Below are 17,175 nucleotides of genomic sequence, written 5' to 3'. Positions count from 1 at the left end.
CCCAGATCTCTCTGACAGGGAACTGCACTCCTCATGTAACGAGAGCCCAGTCCTCTCCCGCACTTACTGGCTCTCCCTCTGTACCAACTGGTGCTAATATTTAACCCAAAGCTAATGAGATAAAACAATTGGAGACATGCACACCGAGTGTGTGGATAGAAAAAAATTCTCCTCCCTTTATTGTCCATTTAAACTTTGCCTGATGGTCATAAGCACTAATTCCATGACGATGGATATGAAGACTTTAACCATATCCACTCCAGCACCAAGACTGCCTACTTCCACCTCTGCAACATCGCCCGTCTCCGCCCCGTCTCAGCTCATCTGCTGCTGAAACCCTCACCCATGCCTTTCTTACCTCTAGACTTGACTATTCCAATGCTCTCCTGGCTGACCTCCCATCTTCCACCCTCCGTAAACTTAAGCTCATCCAAAATTCTGCTGCCTGTATCCTAACTCACACCAAGTCCCGTTCACCCATCACCCCTGTGCTCACTGACCTACACTGGCTCCCAGTCTGGGAACGTCTCGATTTTAAAATTCTCATCCTTGTTTTCAAATCCCTCCAAGGCCTCGCCCCTCCCTATCTCTGTAACCTCCTCCAGCCCCTACAACCCTCCGAGATCTCTGCACTCCTCCAATTCAGGCCTCTTGAGATTTCCTTCTTTCCACCATTGGCGGCCGTGCCTTCAGCTGCCTGGGCCCTAAGCTCTGGAATTCCCTCCCAGAGCCTCTCCACCTCTCTATCTCTCTCTCCTCCTTTAAGTCACTCCTTAAAACCTACCTCTTTGACCAAGCTTTGGTCACCTGTCCTAATATCTCCTCATGTGGCTCAGTGTCAAGTTTTGTTTGATAATCGCTCCTGTGAAGCGCCTTGGGACGTTTTAGTCCGTTAAAGGTGTTGTATAAATGCTAGTAGTAGTAGTTGTTGTTGTTGACCCGGCTGAGGGCCGCAGTGTTACGCAGGATTCGGAGTCCAGGAGCTGCAATAGCGGATGGACTCCATTCTGCCCACTTGTCACACCTGACTCCAATTTGGCACAAGGATCATTTTGGGAATTTGGGAGTTCGACCAGATTGTACCTCATTCAGTGGAAAAAAATGTTGGATTTGGCTAATGAATCACTAGTCCATTCTGTCACCTGGTCAAGGATGTGGGTCCCTCGATAAAGAGCCAGGTAACAACAGAAAGTATATACTTAGCATTTTGAAACCACCAAATACAAAGCAGGCCCTCCTCTGATGCCTTGCAGTTTGTTAGTTTAGGAATTGATGTGATACGGAGCCAAAAGACTTTATCCCATCAGTTGGGGCCTGGTGTCAGTGGGCCGGGAACCAGATCCAGTTACTGGAATATTGGTGGTGCACGAAATCATTTCACTGAATTCTGCATTTTGACTTCAATGAAGGCGAGCAATCTAAAGCCAGCTCTACCCTGGCCTGACTCTAATATCTCTTCTCACAGGTCCGATCTGCTGTAAGAAAAAGATGGCATCGTTGGCAAGACAACCACTCGATCCGGGTTCGGGTTGCCAGGGCAATGTCCATCCCAACATCTCCCACTAGGGTCAGTTTCCAAAGCATCAAGCAGACGACGGCCGTCTAAGTACATAGTGCTGGAACAAAGAGACCCCAGACCACTCCTCCATCAGAGACCCCGGCTCACTCCTCCATCAGAGACCCCGGCTCACTCCTCCATCAGAGACCCCGGCTCACTCCTCCATCAGAGCCCCCGGCTCACTCCTCCATCAGAGCCCCCGGCTCAATCTGTCCCTCCATCAAACAGACCCCAGCTCACTCTGTCCCTCCATCAAACAGACCCCAGCTCACTCTGTCCCACCATCAAACAGACCCCAGCTCACTCTGTCCCCTATCAAACAGACCCCAGCTCACTCTGTCCCCCATCAAACAGACCCCAGCTCACTCTGATCTTCATCAAACAGACCCCAGCTCACTCTGTCCCTCCATCAAACAGACCCCAGCTCACTCTGTCTCTCCATCAAACAGACCCCAGCTCACTCTGTCCCTCCATCAAACAGACCCCAGCTCACTCTGTCCCTCCATCAAACAGACCCCAGCTCACTCTGTCCCCCATCAAACAGACCCCAGCTCACTCTGTCCCCCATCAAACAGACCCCAGCTCACTCTGTCTCTCCATCAAACAGACCCCAGCTCACTCTGTCCCTCCATCAAACAGACCCCAGCTCACTCTGTCCCTCCATCAAACAGACCCCAGCTCACTCTGTCCCTCCATCAAACAGACCCCAGCTCACTCTGTCCCTCATCAAACAGACCCCAGCTCACTCTGATCTTCATCAAACAGACCCCAGCTCACTCTGTCTCTCCATCAAACAGACCCCAGCTCACTCTGTCCCTCCATCAAAAAGACCCCAGCTCACTCTGTCCCATCAATTCCAAGCCAAACCTCATCGAATATCCAACTGACCAGCAAGTGTTGAATGATACAAACAGGGTACATCATGCTAACCAGTTGACAAGCCAAAGCCCACGGCAGGACCATCAAAGGATGGAGAACATGTTGGCCGACTCAGAGCAAAAAGGAATCGAGTCTGACCATCGCTGCTAAATTTGAAGATAAGACTCCAGCTCCCCAAACCTCGAGTGACCATTGAGATTCGCAGTCGACAAACCAACTAACGGGACTGGCTGTCTCTCTTGTATATCTGTTGATGCCAAGCTTTTGGAGTATTGTGTTGCGAGTGTAACTGCACCAATCGTTTACCTTCCCTGTATGTGTCTGTACATGTGCTTTTTCAGTTATGGTCAGCACTAGTGTTGTCACTCTCATAGTCCGTGTATTGTGGATATTTAGAAGCTCCATCAAGACTGGGAAATGTGGGCACAGCAATCAACTCCATGGACTGATTTCAGCAATGTCACTGACCAATTAAATCGTCTCTCTCCATCTCTAGCCAGACCCTGGGAAATCTCTTTGAGAAGGTCCATGTTAGCAGGTCTCCTCACTAATTCGTTCAGTCAGGCCCAGGTCTCCCTTCAAAAGTTCCTTTACTGTACATCACCAGCTGATTTTCTGCAGCGTTTTTTGCCCACTCTGAATGGCAGAATGGTGTGTTCCAGACACCCCCCCCCCTGCCAACAGAATGGTGTGTTCCAGACACCCCCCCCCCCGCCAACAGAATGGTGTGTTCCAGACACCCCCCCCCCCGCCAACAGAATGGTGTGTCCCGACAACCCCCCCACCCACAGAATGGTGTGTTCCAGTGAGACACCCCCCCCCCCCACAGAATGGTGTTCCAGACAACCCCCACTCAACAGAATGGTATGTTCCAGAAACCCCCCACCAACAGAATTGTGTGTTCCAGACAAACCCCCCCCCCCCACAGAATGGTGTGTTCCAGTTAGACACCACCCCCCCACAGAATGGTGTGTTCCAGTGAGACATCCCCCCCACAGAATGGTGTGTTCCAGTGAGACACCACCCCCCCCACAGAATGGTGTGTTCCAGTGAGACACCCCCCCCCACAGAATGGTGTGTTCCAGTGAGACACCCCCCCCCACAGAATGGTGTGTTCCAGTGAGACACCACCCCCCCCCACAGAATGGTGTGTTCCAGTGAGACACCCCCCCACAGAATGGTGTGTTCCAGTGAGACACCACCCCCCCCCCACAGAATGGTGTATTCCAGTGACCCTGCAGAATGGTGTGTCCCGACAACCCCCCCACCCACAGAATGGTGTTCCAGACAACCCCCACTCAACAGAATGGTATGTTCCAGAAACCCCCCACCAACAGAATTGTGTGTTCCAGACAAAACCCCCCCCCACAGAATGGTGTGTTCCAGTTAGACACCACCCCCCCACAGAATGGTGTGTTCCAGTGAGACACCCCCCCCACAGAATGGTGTGTTCCAGTGAGACACCACCCCCTCCACAGAATGGTGTGTTCCAGTGAGACACCACCCCCCCCCACAGAATGGTGTGTTCCAGTGAGACACCCCCCCCCCACAGAATGGTGTGTTCCAGTGAGACACCACCCCCTCCACAGAATGGTGTGTTCCAGTGAGACACCACCCCCCCCCCCACAGAATGGTGTGTTCCAGTGAGACACCCCCCCCCCAGAATGGTGTGTTCCAGTGAGACACCCCCCCCACAGAATGGTGTGTTCCAGTGAGACCCCCCCCCACAGAATGGTGTGTTCCAGTGAGACCCCCCCCCACAGAATGGTGTGTTCCAGTGAGACACCCCCCCCCCCACAGAATGGTGTGTTCCAGTGAGACACCCCCCCCCACAGAATGGTGTGTTCCAGTGAGACACCCCCCCCCACAGAATGGTGTGTTACAGTGAGACACCACCACACCCCCCCACAGAATGGTGTGTTCCAGTGAGACACCACCCCCCCCACAGAATGGTGTGTTCCAGTGAGACACCCCCCCCCACAGAATGGTGTGTTCCAGTGAGACACCCCCCCCCCCCCACAGAATGGTGTGTTCCAGTGAGACACCACCACCCCCCCCCCCACAGAATGGTGTGTTCCAGTGAGACACCACCACCCCCCCCCACAGAATGGTGTGTTCCAGTGAGACACCACCCCCCCCACAGAATGGTGTGTTCCAGTGAGACACCCCCCCCCACAGAATGGTGTGTTCCAGTGAGACACCCCCCCCCCCCCACAGAATGGTGTGTTCCAGTGAGACACCACCACCCCCCCCCCCACAGAATGGTGTGTTCCAGTGAGACACCACCACCCCCCCCCACAGAATGGTGTGTTCCAGTGAGACACCCCCCCCCCCACAGAATGGTGTGTTCCAGTGAGACACCACCACCCCCCCCACAGAATGGTGTGTTCCAGTGAGACACCACCCCCCCCCCACAGAATGGTGTGTTCCAGTGAGACACCCCCCCCACAGAATGGTGTGTTCCAGTGAGACTCCGCCCCCCCCCCACAGAATGGTGTGTTCCAGTGAGACACCCCCCCCCCACAGAATGGTGTGTTCCAGTGAGACACCCCCCCCCCCACAGAATGGTGTGTTCCAGTGAGACACCACCCCCCCCCCCCACAGAATGGTGTGTTCCAGTGAGACATCCCCCCCCACAGAATGGTGTGTTCCAGTGAGACACCACCCCCCCCACAGAATGGTGTGTTCCAGTGAGACAACCCCCCCCCCACAGAATGGTGTGTTCCAGTGAGACACCCCCCCCACAGAATGGTGTGTTCCAGTGAGACACCACCCCCCCCACAGAATGGTGTGTTCCAGTGAGACACCACCCCCCCCACAGAATGGTGTGTTCCAGTGAGACACCCCCCCCACAGAATGGTGTGTTCCAGTGAGACACCCCCCCCCACAGAATGGTGTGTTCCAGTGAGACACCCCCCCCACAGAATGGTGTGTTCCAGTGAGACACCACCCCCCCCACAGAATGGTGTGTTCCAGTGAGACACCCCCCCCCACAGAATGGTGTGTTCCAGTGAGACACCCCCCCCCCCACAGAATGGTGTGTTCCAGTGAGACACCCCCCCCCCACAGAATGGTGTGTTCCAGTGAGACACCCCCCCACAGAATGGTGTGTTCCAGTGAGACACCCCCCCCCCAGAATGGTGTGTTCCAGTGAGACACCCCCCCCCCAGAATGGTGTGTTCCAGTGAGACACCCCCCCCCCAGAATGGTGTGTTCCAGTGAGACACCCCATGGTTGATCAATGGTCAAAGTCACTTGTCCTTTTAGTGATGGAGAAAAGCCGAGTCTGGGATCGGCTGGGCTCTGATCGTCAGTCGGGGGGAATTTGCCCTTCACTCAATACTCGGGGACGATCAGACTTTGAACTGATTCCTTGGGACAGTTGGTTTCTGTAATTTGGGGTCTTTTGACTGTATAAACCATTCGTTTCCATTCATAACCCTGGAGAATTCAATATGATCTCCTTACAGTCCCTTTTTTACCTCAAAACCTTCCCTCCTAAATTCAGCAATCCTGACCTCCCAGCACAGACTCGTGCTCCAGTATGGGGTGGAGAATGGAGCGTAACACTGCCAGGCTAAACCTCTGAGCCGGGCTGCCCACCTTGGGTGGGGATAGGATCACTGAATAAACCATTCGATCCCGGATACCTGGAGCTGCTCTTGTCCACGCTCAGGGCCAATACTAGCCTTCCCATGATTAGATCTGCTCAGATAGAGTCTGACCCAATACCTTAACAGCAACATCACAACTTCTTTACAATTGTATGCAATCCCTCAGAAATGATCAATATCCCATCAAAATATTCAGTTCCTAATGTGTTTGATTGGATAGATTAGAGTTGCCCATCCTAGTAAGTCATATGCCTTTTTTTAAGATGTGGAGATGCCGGTGATGGACTGGGGTTGACAATTGTAAACAATTTTACAACACCAAGTTATAGTCCAATGATTTTTTAAAGCAGTGTTGCTCAGTCTCAGTTTTGCAAAGTATATTTCAGTATCTGTACTCTGAGCACCGTTTTAAAGCAGGTGCGAGCAAACGATAGAGCTCTGGTTTCCTTCATCTCTTTCCCGGGGAGATACATTTGGAGCTTTCTGTGCCCACCTGATTCTGTGCCCACCTGATTCTGTGCCCACCTGATTCTGTGCCCACCTGATTCTGTGCCCACCTGATTCTGTGCCCACCTGATACTGTGCCCACCTGATTCTGTGCCCACCTGATTCTGTGCCCACCTGATTCTGTGCCCACCTGATTCTGTGCCCACCTGATTCTGTGCCCACCTGATTCTGTGCCCAGTAGGAATGTTCAATACTGAAATGGTGTGATGCAGTGATTGGCTCTTTAGCTCCAGGGCCTGGGTTCAAAAGCAGCCCAGACCGATGGAATGAAAGTCCCTCCTATCCAGTGAGTGATCTAATTGAACTGCCCACATATTGGTATTCTCATTGAAATAGACTGTAGAAGAGGCTGTACAGAAAGGACAGGCACTGAGCAGTCTCAGCAATGGGTTTCTGAGCCAGGACAGCTTGTCGCTGACACTCGAAATGTGACATTAACTTTCCTCACCTAAATAAGCACAAAATCTCACTAATATGTGGATATTTATTATATATAAACGCTGCCATTGTTTGATTTATATTAACTGTCTATTTATTAGTTTTTCCCTGTGTCTGTAATGTGGGATCAGGATGTGTAAGCCTCTTATTGGAGGTTCACTGTCTGCAGATTGTGTTGTTTTCTTCTGGTTCCTGAACACACAGTTGTATCTTTTTACACAATTACACGATCGATGTTTGTTTACACCATGACCGTCTCTGTCAGTGTGAGTTATATATGGTGAACACACGTGGTTTCTGATGTTTGTCTGGATAATTCCCACCCCCTCACAGGAAGCTGCCGGTGTGGTGTTAATGATGTGTTGGCCTAGCTGACATCAGTAGATGGAGCCTCTCTCCCAACTCCGCCAAGATCTACTGATTACACACCTATTAATGGCAGCTCGAGTTACTCAATTTACCCGGAGGAATTGGGATTCTTTGTGGCGACTCTCCTGTATGGACAGACAGACTGCCCACAGGGCTCAGCCAGGCTCCTGCTGCGTTTGCCCTTCATCGATATTTCAGTTGGGGAGCGGGAGAGTATTTAGTCCACCCCTTCCCATGTCCTGGCAGCAGTTTTGGGTGTGCCCGCAGGCATTCCCAGGCTACCCCATGGTAATGCTGCCCAGAGTGACCCTGGGCTCTGAGCAGCAACTTCCGAGGAGCCTGCAGAAGTTGCAGAACTAAGATAACTGACCCCGGAGGGGCACAGGACCAACCAAATGAGACACTTATTACTGACTTTATTTCAGGGTCACTATGGATTATCCAATTAATGTCTTTCCATAAACTCAGTCTAGGTTTATACAGACAGTATAGCTTTATACAGTCAATATATATTCTTACAGTCAATATAGGTTCTTACAGGCAGTCTGGGTTCATACAGACAGTATAGGTTCATACAGACGGTATAGGTTCATACAGACAGTATAGGTTCATACAGACAGTATAGGTTCATACAGTCAGTCTGGGTTCATACATTCATAGAATCATAGAAACTTACGGCACAGAAGGAGGCCATTTGGCCCATCGTGTCTGTGTCAACTGAAAATGAGCCACCCAGCCTAATCCCACTTTTCAGCACTTGGTCCATGGCCCTGTAGGTTACGGCTCTTCAGGTGCACATCCAGGTACTTTTTACATGAGTTGAGGGTTTCTGCCTCTCCCACCCTCTCAGGCAGTGAGTTCCAGACCCCACCACCCTCTGGGTGAAAAAACTTCTCCTCGGCTCCTCACTAATCCTTCTACCAATCACTTTAAATCTATGCCCTCTGGTTATTGACCTCTCTGCTAAGGGAACGAGGTCCTTCCTATCAACTCTGTCTAGGCCCCTCATAATTTTATACACCTCAATTAAATCTCCCCTCAGCCTCCTTTGTTCCAAAGAAAACAACCCCAGCCTATCCAATCTTTCCCCAAGGCTAAAATGCTCCAGTCCTGGCAACAAATCTCCTCTGTACCCTCTCTGGTGCAATCTCATCTTTCCTGTAATGTGGTGACCAGAACTGTACGCAGTACTCAAGCTGTGGCCTAACTACAATTCTAGCAAAACCTCCCTGCTTTTATATTCCATGTCTCGGTGAATAAAGGAAAGTATCCCGTATGCCTTCTTAACCACCTTCTCTACCTGTCCTGCTACCTTCAGGGATCTGTGGACATGCACTCCAAGGTCCCTCACTTCCTCTACACCTCTCAGTATCCTCCCATTTATTGTGTATTCCCTTGCCTTGTTTGCCCTCCACAAATGCATTACCTCACACTTCTCAGGATTGAATTCCATTTGCCACTTTTCTGCCCACCTGACCAGTCCATTGATATCTTCCTGCAGTCTACAGCTTTCCTCCTCACTATCAACCACACGGCCAATTTTTGTACCATCTGCAAACTTCTTAATCATGCCTCCTACATTTAAGTCTAAATCATTAATATATACCACAAAAAGCAAGGGACCTGGTACTGAGCCTTGCAGAACCCCTCTGGATACAGCCTTCCAGTCACAAAAACACCCATCGACCATTACCCTTTGCTTCCTGCCACTGAGCCAATTTTAGATCCAACTTGCCACTTCCCCTTGGATCCCATGGGCTTTTACTTTTTTGACCAGTTTGCCATGTGGGAACTTTATCAAAAGCCTTGCTAAAATCCATGTCGACTACATCAAACGCATTATCCTCATCGACCCTCCTTGTCACTTCCTCAAAAAATTCAATCAGGTTAGTCAGACACGACCTTCCCTTAACTAATCCATGCTGACTGTCCTTGATTACTCCGTGCCTTTCGAAATGACGATTTATCCTGTCCCTCAGAATTGATTCCAATAATTTGCCCACCACCGAGGTTAGACTGACTGGCCAGTAATTACTCGGTCTATCCCTTTCTCCCTTTTTAAACAATGGTACAACATTGGCAGTCCTCCAATCCTCCGGCACTGCGCCTGTATCCAGTGAGGATTGGAAAATGATGGTCAGAGCCTCCGCTATTTCCTCTCTTGCTTCTCTTAACAGCTTGGGATACATTTCATCTGGGCCTGGTGATTTATCTACTTTCAAAGATGCTAACCCCCTTAATACTTCCTCTCTCACTATGTTTATCCCATCCAATATTTCACACTCCTCCTCCTTAACTACAATCTCTGCATCGTCCCCCTCTTTTGTGAAGACAGAAACAAAGTATTCATTAAGAACCAAACCCACATCTTCTGCCTCCACACACAGGTTACCTTTTTGGTCTCTAATAGGCCCTACACTTTCCTCTTGCTCTTTATGTATTTATCAAACATCTTTGGGTTTTCCTTAATTTTACTTGCCAGTATTTTTTCATGCCCTCGCTTTGCTTTCCTAATTTCCTTTTTAATTTCATCCCTGCAATTTCTATACTCCTCTAGGCTTTCTGTAATATTGAGCTCTCGGTGTCTGACATAATCTTCCCTTTTTTGTCTTACCCTGTATGCTCCTTGATATCCAGGGGGCTCTAGATTTGGCAGCCCCACCCTTTTTCTTTGTGGGAACATGTTTACTCTGAACCCCTTGAATCGCCCCCTTGAATGCCTCCCACTGCTCTGACACTGATTTACCTTCAAGTAGCTGTTTCCAGTCCACTTTTGCTAAATCACTTCTTAGCTTAGTAAAATTGGCCTTGCCCTAATTAAGAACTTTTACTCCTGGCCTATCTTTGTTCTTTTCTATAACTATGCTAAATCTAACTGAATTATGATTACTACCACCAAAATGCTCTCCCACTGATACTCCTTCCACCTGCCCAGCTTCATTCACTAAAACTAAATCCAGAACTGCCCCCCCTCCTCTCGTTGGGCTTGCTACGTACTGGCTAAAAAAGTTCTCCTGATCGCATTTTAAGAATTTTGCTCCCTCTATACCTTTTGCACTGATTCTATCCCAGTTCATATTCGGGGAGTTGAAATCCCCTACTATACTTCCTATTGTTTTTGCACTTCTCAGAAATTTGCCTGCATATTTGCTCTTCCATCTCCCTCTGACTGTTTGGGGATCTATAATACACAAGTTCCTCCCTTTCTAGTAGTACTAGTGCCTTTCTAGTACCTCTTTATTAATTTTTACCCCATCCAGTACGTCTACCCTATCAAACCCTTTCATAATCTTAAAGATCTCTATCAGATCCTCAGTCGCCTTCCCCAGCCTATTCAATCTTTCCCTGATAGGTATAACCTCTCAGTTCTGGTATCATCCTTGTAAATCTTTTTTGCACCTTCTCCAGATTATCCTTTTGTAATCTGTTCTCAGTACTCCGAGTGTAGGCTAACCAACTTTCTATACAAGTTGAACATAATTTCCCTGTTTTTCAATTCTATCCCTCTGGATTGAAGCCCAGTGCTTGGTTTGCTTTTTTTATGGCCTTACTAACCTTGAGTGAGTATCTGTACCCCCAGATCCCTCTGCTCCTCTACCCCATTGAGAGTCTTATTTTTCTAGGAGTGTGTGACCTCCTTATTCTTCCTACCAAAATGCACCACCTCACACTTATCTATATTAAAATTAATTTTCCAATTACACGCCCATTCTGCAAGTTTATTAACGTCTTCCTGTATTTTCTCGCAGTCCTCCTCAGTATTAACCACACCCCCCAATATAGTGTCGTCCGCAACTTTTGAAATTGTACTTCCAATTCCCAAGTCCAAATTGTTTAAGTAAATGGTGAACAACAGTGGTCCCAGCACCGATTCCTGTGGAACACCACTTCCCACCTTTTGCCAGTCTGAGTAACTACCTTTAACCCCTACTCTCTGTTTCCTGTTTTGTAGCCAGCTTGCTATCCATTCTGCCACCTGTCCCCTGACTCCACATGTTCTGCCTTTAGTCATGAGTCTACTATGTGGTACCTTATCGAAGGCCTTTAGAAAATCCAAATATGTTACATCTACTACATTACCCTTGTCTACTCTTTCTGTCACATCTTCAAAGAATTCAGTAAGGTTGGTCAAACATGACCTTCCCTTCTGAAATCCGTGCTGACTATTCTTTATTATATTTTCAGTTTCTAGATGTTTTTCTTTTATATCTTTGAGTGAAGATTCCATTAATTTTCCTACCACTGATGTTAAGCTAATTGGTCTATAGTTCCCTGGACTTGTTCTATCTCCCTTTTTAAATATCGGAATCACATTAACTGTCCGCCAGTCCTCTGACACTATTCCCTTTTCTAATGAATTTTTATATATATGTAATCGTGCCTCTGCTATCTCCTCCCGAACTTCTTTTAAAATTCACGGATGCAATCCATCCGGACCAGGGGTTTTATCCTCTCTAAGTTTGATTGGTTTATCAATTATCTCCCCCCTTTCTATCTTAAATGTCTTTATATCTTTTTTGATCTCTTCTAATGTCCTGCCCACCCCGTGAGTCTCCCCGCTAAATACTCAGGCAAAATAACTATTTAATATTTCGGCCATTTCACTGTCATTACCTGTGAGTTTATCCTGTGTATCCCTCAGTGACCCTCTCACTATCCTGATTTTTCTTTTGTTATTTATCTGTCTGTAGAATACTTCACTATTTCTTTTTATATTCCTTGATAGTTTAATTTGGTAGTTTCTCTTTGCCTTTCTCAATTGTTTTTTTGACTTCTTTCCTTTGTTGTCGGTGTACTTAGTGTGTGCCTTTTTCTTTAGTTTCAATGTTGTCCTTATTTCTGTATTCATTCAGTGTTTCGTTATTGGACAGTTTGTTCTTGTTTATTCGAGGAATTTATTTCCCCTGAACTCTATTGATCACCGTTTGAAATATTTCCTACTGATGTTCTATTTTTTTGTTTGTAAGTGAATGTTTCCAGTTTCCTTGTTGCATTCACACCCCTCTAAAATCAGTTTTTTTCCAGTTCATTACTTTGGTATCATAGAATGATACAGCACTGAAGGAGGCCATTTGGCCCATCAGGCCTCTTCTGGCTCTTTGAAAGAGCTATCCAATTAGTCCCACTCCCCTGCTTTTTACCCATAGCCCTGCAAATTTTTCCCCTTCAAGTATTTATCCAATTCCCTTTTGAAAGTTACTATTGAATCTGCTTCCACCGCCCTTTCAGGCAGTGAATTCCAGATCATAACAACTCACTGCGTAAAAAAATGTTTCCTCAAGTCGCCTCTGGTTCTTTTGCCAATTACCTTAAATCTGTGTCCTCTGGTTACCGACCCTTCTGACACTGGAAACAGTTTCTCTTTATTTACTCTATCAAAACCCCTCATGATTTTGAACACCTCAATCAAATCTCCCCTTAACCTTCTCTGTTCTAAGGAGAACAATCCCAGCTTCTCCAGTCTCTCCACATAACTGAAGTCCCTCATCCCTGGGACCATTCTAGTAAATCTTTTCTGCACCCTCTCCAAGGCCTTGACATCCTTCCTAAATTGTGGTGCCCAGAATTGAACACAATACTCCAGCTGAGGCCTAACCAGTGTTTTATAAAGGTTTAGCATAACTTCCTTGCTTTTGGACTCTATGCCTCTATTAATAAAGCCCAGGATCCTGTATGCTTTTTTAACAACCTTCTCAACCTGTCCTGCCACCTTCAAAGACTTGTGTACACATACACCCAGATCTCTCTGTTCCTGCACCCCCTTGAAAATTGTACCGTTTCGTTTATATTGCCTCTCCTCATTCTTCCTGCCCAAATTAATCACTTCACACTTCTCTGCATTAAATTTCATCTGCCGTGTGTCTGCCCATTTCACCAGTCTGTCTCTGTCCTCCTGAAGTCTGTTACTATCCTCCACGTTGTTTACTACTTTTCTGAGTTTCTTGTCATCAGCAAACTTTGAAATTGTGTTCTGTATACACAAGTCCAAGTCATTAATATATATCAAAAAGAGCAGTGATCCTAACACTGACCCCTGGGGAACAACACTGTATACTGTGAGACCACACCTGGAGTATTGTGTACAATTTTGGTCTCCTTACCTAAGAAAGGATAGTCTTGCTGGAAGGTTCACCAGGCTGATTCCTGGGATGGTGGGATTGTCATATGAGGAGAAATTGAGTAGACTCGGCCTGTATTCTCTAGAGTTTAGAAGAATGAGAGGTGATCTCATTGAAACATTCAAAATTCTTACAGGGCTCGACAGATGCAGGGAGGATGTTTCCCCTGGCTGGGGAGTCTAGAACCAGGGGTCACAGTCTCAGAATAAGGGGTCGGCCATTTAGGACTGAGATGAGGAGAAATTTCTTCACTCAGAGGGTGGTGAATCTTTGGAATTCTCTACCCCAGAGGGCTGTGGAGGCTCAGTCATTGAGTACATTCAAAACAGAGATCGATAGATTTCTAGATATTAAAGGCATCGAGGGATATGGGGATGGTGCAGGAAAATGGCGTTGAGGTAGAAGATCAGCCATGATCTTATTGAATGGTGGAGCAGGCTCGAGGGGCCGGACGGCCTACTCCTGCTCCTATTTCTTATGTTCTTACGTTCCAGTCTGAAAAACAACCGTTCACCACGACTCTCTGCTTTCTGACCCTTAGCCAATTTTGTATCCATGGGATTTTGTATCCAGGAACTGCCCCTTTAATCCCATGGGCTTTAATTTTATTAACAAGTCTATTATGTGGTACTTTATTAAACGCCTTTTGAAAATCCATATACACAACATCAACCGCATTACCCTCATCAACCCTCTCCGTTACTTCATGAAAGAACTCAATCAGGTCAGTCAAATACGATTTGCCTTTAGCCCATATTTTTCCAAGTGCCAATTAATTTTGTCCCGGATTATTGTCTGTAGAAATTTCCCCACCACTGACGTTAGGCAGACTGGCCTGTAATTGCCGGGTTTATACCTCTCCCTTTTTTTGAACAGGGTGTAACATTTGCAATCCTCCAGTCCTCCAGCACCATCTCCATATCTGAGGAGGTTTGGAAGATTGTGGCCAGAGCCTCCGCAATTTCCACCCTTACTTCCCTCAGTAACCGAGGATCATCCCATCCGGACCGGGTGACTTTTCTATTTCGAGTTCTGCCAATCTTTTAAGTGCCTCCTCTTTATCAATTTTTATCCTTTCCAATATCAGTACTACCTCCTCCTTTACTGTTACAATGGCAGCATCCTCTCCTCTAGTGAAAATAGATGCAAAGTACTTTGCCCCTGCCCCTGGCACTGCCATATCCTGCTCCCTGCCTCTGCCCCCGTCCCATCCTGCCCCCTGCCCCCTGCCCCCGTCCCACCCTGCCCCCTGCCCCCGTCCCACCCTGCCCCCTGCCCCCGTCCCACCCTGCCCCCTGCCCCCTGCCCCCGTCCCACCCTGCCCCCGTCCCACCTTCAGTTGTTTCTAATTCTGAATTGTTGCAGAAACAAAAAATCCCAAAGCAACAAGATTCTGGAGTAAAATTGATATCAAGTGAGAAAGACAAACATCTTACAGCATCCATGAGACTGGGATCTGTTTCAGAGTCTACACCTCCTGCTCATCACTTGCAGCACCAGCCAAGAGTGGCCATGACTGCTCCTTCCTCAAAGAAGGGACATTTCACAGCTGATTTGAATGATTGAATAGCAGAACGGAGAGCAGACATTTTGCATGTTATGTATGGAAATGGCAAGACTGAGGGGTTCAGGGTTTTCAGGGTTTTTTGTATTTGCTGTAATTTTTTTTATTTGAAAGATAAATCTGGTATTGCTGGGTGCAAGATCCTTTGAAAGGCTGCAGCCCCAGGACATTGCTGCAGGAGTTCCTCAGAGCAGTGTCCTAGGCACAACCATCTTCAGCCGCTTCATCAATGACCATCCCTCCATCATAAGGTCAGAACTGGAACTGTTTGCTGATGATTGCACAGTGTTCAGCTCCACTCCTAATCCCTCAGATAATGAAGCAGTCCATGACGGCATGCAGCAAGACCTGGACAACTTCCAGGCTTGGGCTGATAAGTGGCAAGTAACATTCGTGCCACACAAATAACCATCACAAACAAGAGAGAGTCTAACCACCTCCCCATGACATTCAACAGTATTACCATCGCCGAATCCCCCACTATCAACATCCTGGGGGTTGCCATTGACCAGAAACTTAACTGGACCAGCCACAAAATACTGTGGTTACAAGAGCAGGTCAGAGGCTGAGTATTCTGCGGCGAGTGACTCACCTCCTGACTCCCCAAAGCCTTTCCACCATCTACAAGGCACAAGTCAGGAGTGTGATGGAATACTCTCCACTTGCCTGGATGAGTGCAGCTCCAATAACACTCAAGAAGCTCAACACCATCCAGAACAAAGCAGCTCATTTGATTGGCACCCCATCCACCACCCTAAACATTCACTCCCTTCAACACCGGTGCACTGTGGCTGCAGTGTGTACCATCCACAGGATGCACTGCAGCAACTCGCCAAGGCTTCTTCGGCAGCACCTCCCAAACCCGCGACCTCTACCACCTAGAAGGACAAGAGCAGCAGGTACATGGGAACAACACCACCTGCACGTTCCCCTCCAAGTCACACACCATCCTGACTTGGAAATATATCGCCGTTCCTTCATCGTCGCTGGGTCAAAATCCTGGAACTGCCTTCCTAACAGCACTGTGGGAGAACCTTCACCACACGGACTGCAGCGGTTCAACAGGAAGGCGGCTCACCACCACCTTCTCAGGACAACTCGGGACGGGCAATAAATGCTGGTCTTGCCCGAGAGTGAAAAAAGAATAAAAAGACACCCAGCTCTACCTCACCACCATTTCCCTCGACCCTCCACTGGCTCTCATTTGTCACACTGGATGAGCCGAAACTTCCTCCAACTAAATATTGGGAAGACTGAAGCCATTGTCCCTGCTACCAACTCCGTTCCCTGCCCACTGACTCCATCCCTCTCCCTGGCCACTGTCTGAGGCTGAACCAGACTATTTGCAATCTTGGTGCCCTATTTGATCCTGGTTCTGACCACATCTCCGCTCCATCACCAAGACTGCCTACTTCCACCTCCCTAACATTGCCCGCCTCTGCCCCTGCCTCATCTCATCTGCTGCTGAAATCCTCCCCCATGCCTCTGTTTCCTCCAGAATCTAGTTTCCAATGCTCTCCTGGCCGGCCTCCCATCTGCCACCCTCCATAAACTTGAGCTCACCCAAAACTCTGCTGCCTATATCTGGAAATCCCCACCAAACCTTTCCGCCTCTACCCTCCTTTAAGACACTCCTTAAAAGATAACTGTTTGACCAAGCTTTTGGTCACTCATCCCAATATCTTTCTATGGCTTGGTGTTAATTTCTGTTTGATTGCATGCCTGTGTTTTACTACATTAAAGGCGCTATATAAATGCAAGTTGTTGTTGTTGTTGTTATTGTATTTCAGAACCTTTATTTTGTTTTTTGCCTTTTTTGTTTCCACTGAGTTCATGAGGAACTTTGTGCCAAGTGTCCTGGTTCTGGCACCTTCACTGCATCCACTGTATTGGGACATTGGGTTTCCCAATGGGAATTCATCTTTGCAGTCAAATCAGTGCAAAATCAGGCGGGGCATAAAATGGGTGACTGACCGGGCGGGGTAATAAATGGGAGACTGACCGGGCGGGGCATAAAATGGGTGACTGACCGGGCGGGGTAATAAATGGGAGACTGACCGGGCGGGGCATAAAATGGGTGACTGACCGGGCAGGGTATAAAATGGGTGACTGACCGGGCGGGGTAAT

At 48.0% G+C, this 17,175-nt stretch overlaps 1 protein-coding gene across 1 annotated transcript in view; it reads left to right on the top strand.

The window, feature by feature from the left end:
• LOC137300046 (corticotropin-releasing factor receptor 1-like) overlaps nucleotides 1–1,606 on the top strand; it is a 266,363-nt gene extending 264,757 nt beyond the window's left edge. Inside the window, exon 12 of the mRNA XM_067969147.1 lies at nucleotides 1,466–1,606. Coding sequence (XP_067825248.1) covers nucleotides 1,466–1,606 — 141 coding nt within the window. The remainder of the gene's footprint in view (nucleotides 1–1,465) is intronic.
• Nucleotides 1,607–17,175: the final 15,569 nt, after the last annotated feature.

Source organism: Heptranchias perlo, chromosome 30, assembly GCF_035084215.1.
Source record: "Heptranchias perlo isolate sHepPer1 chromosome 30, sHepPer1.hap1, whole genome shotgun sequence".
NCBI classification, from domain to species: Eukaryota; Metazoa; Chordata; class Chondrichthyes; order Hexanchiformes; family Hexanchidae; genus Heptranchias; species Heptranchias perlo.
The sequence above is the reverse complement of the archived record's forward strand: the minus strand, read 5'-3'. Positions and strand labels throughout refer to the sequence as shown.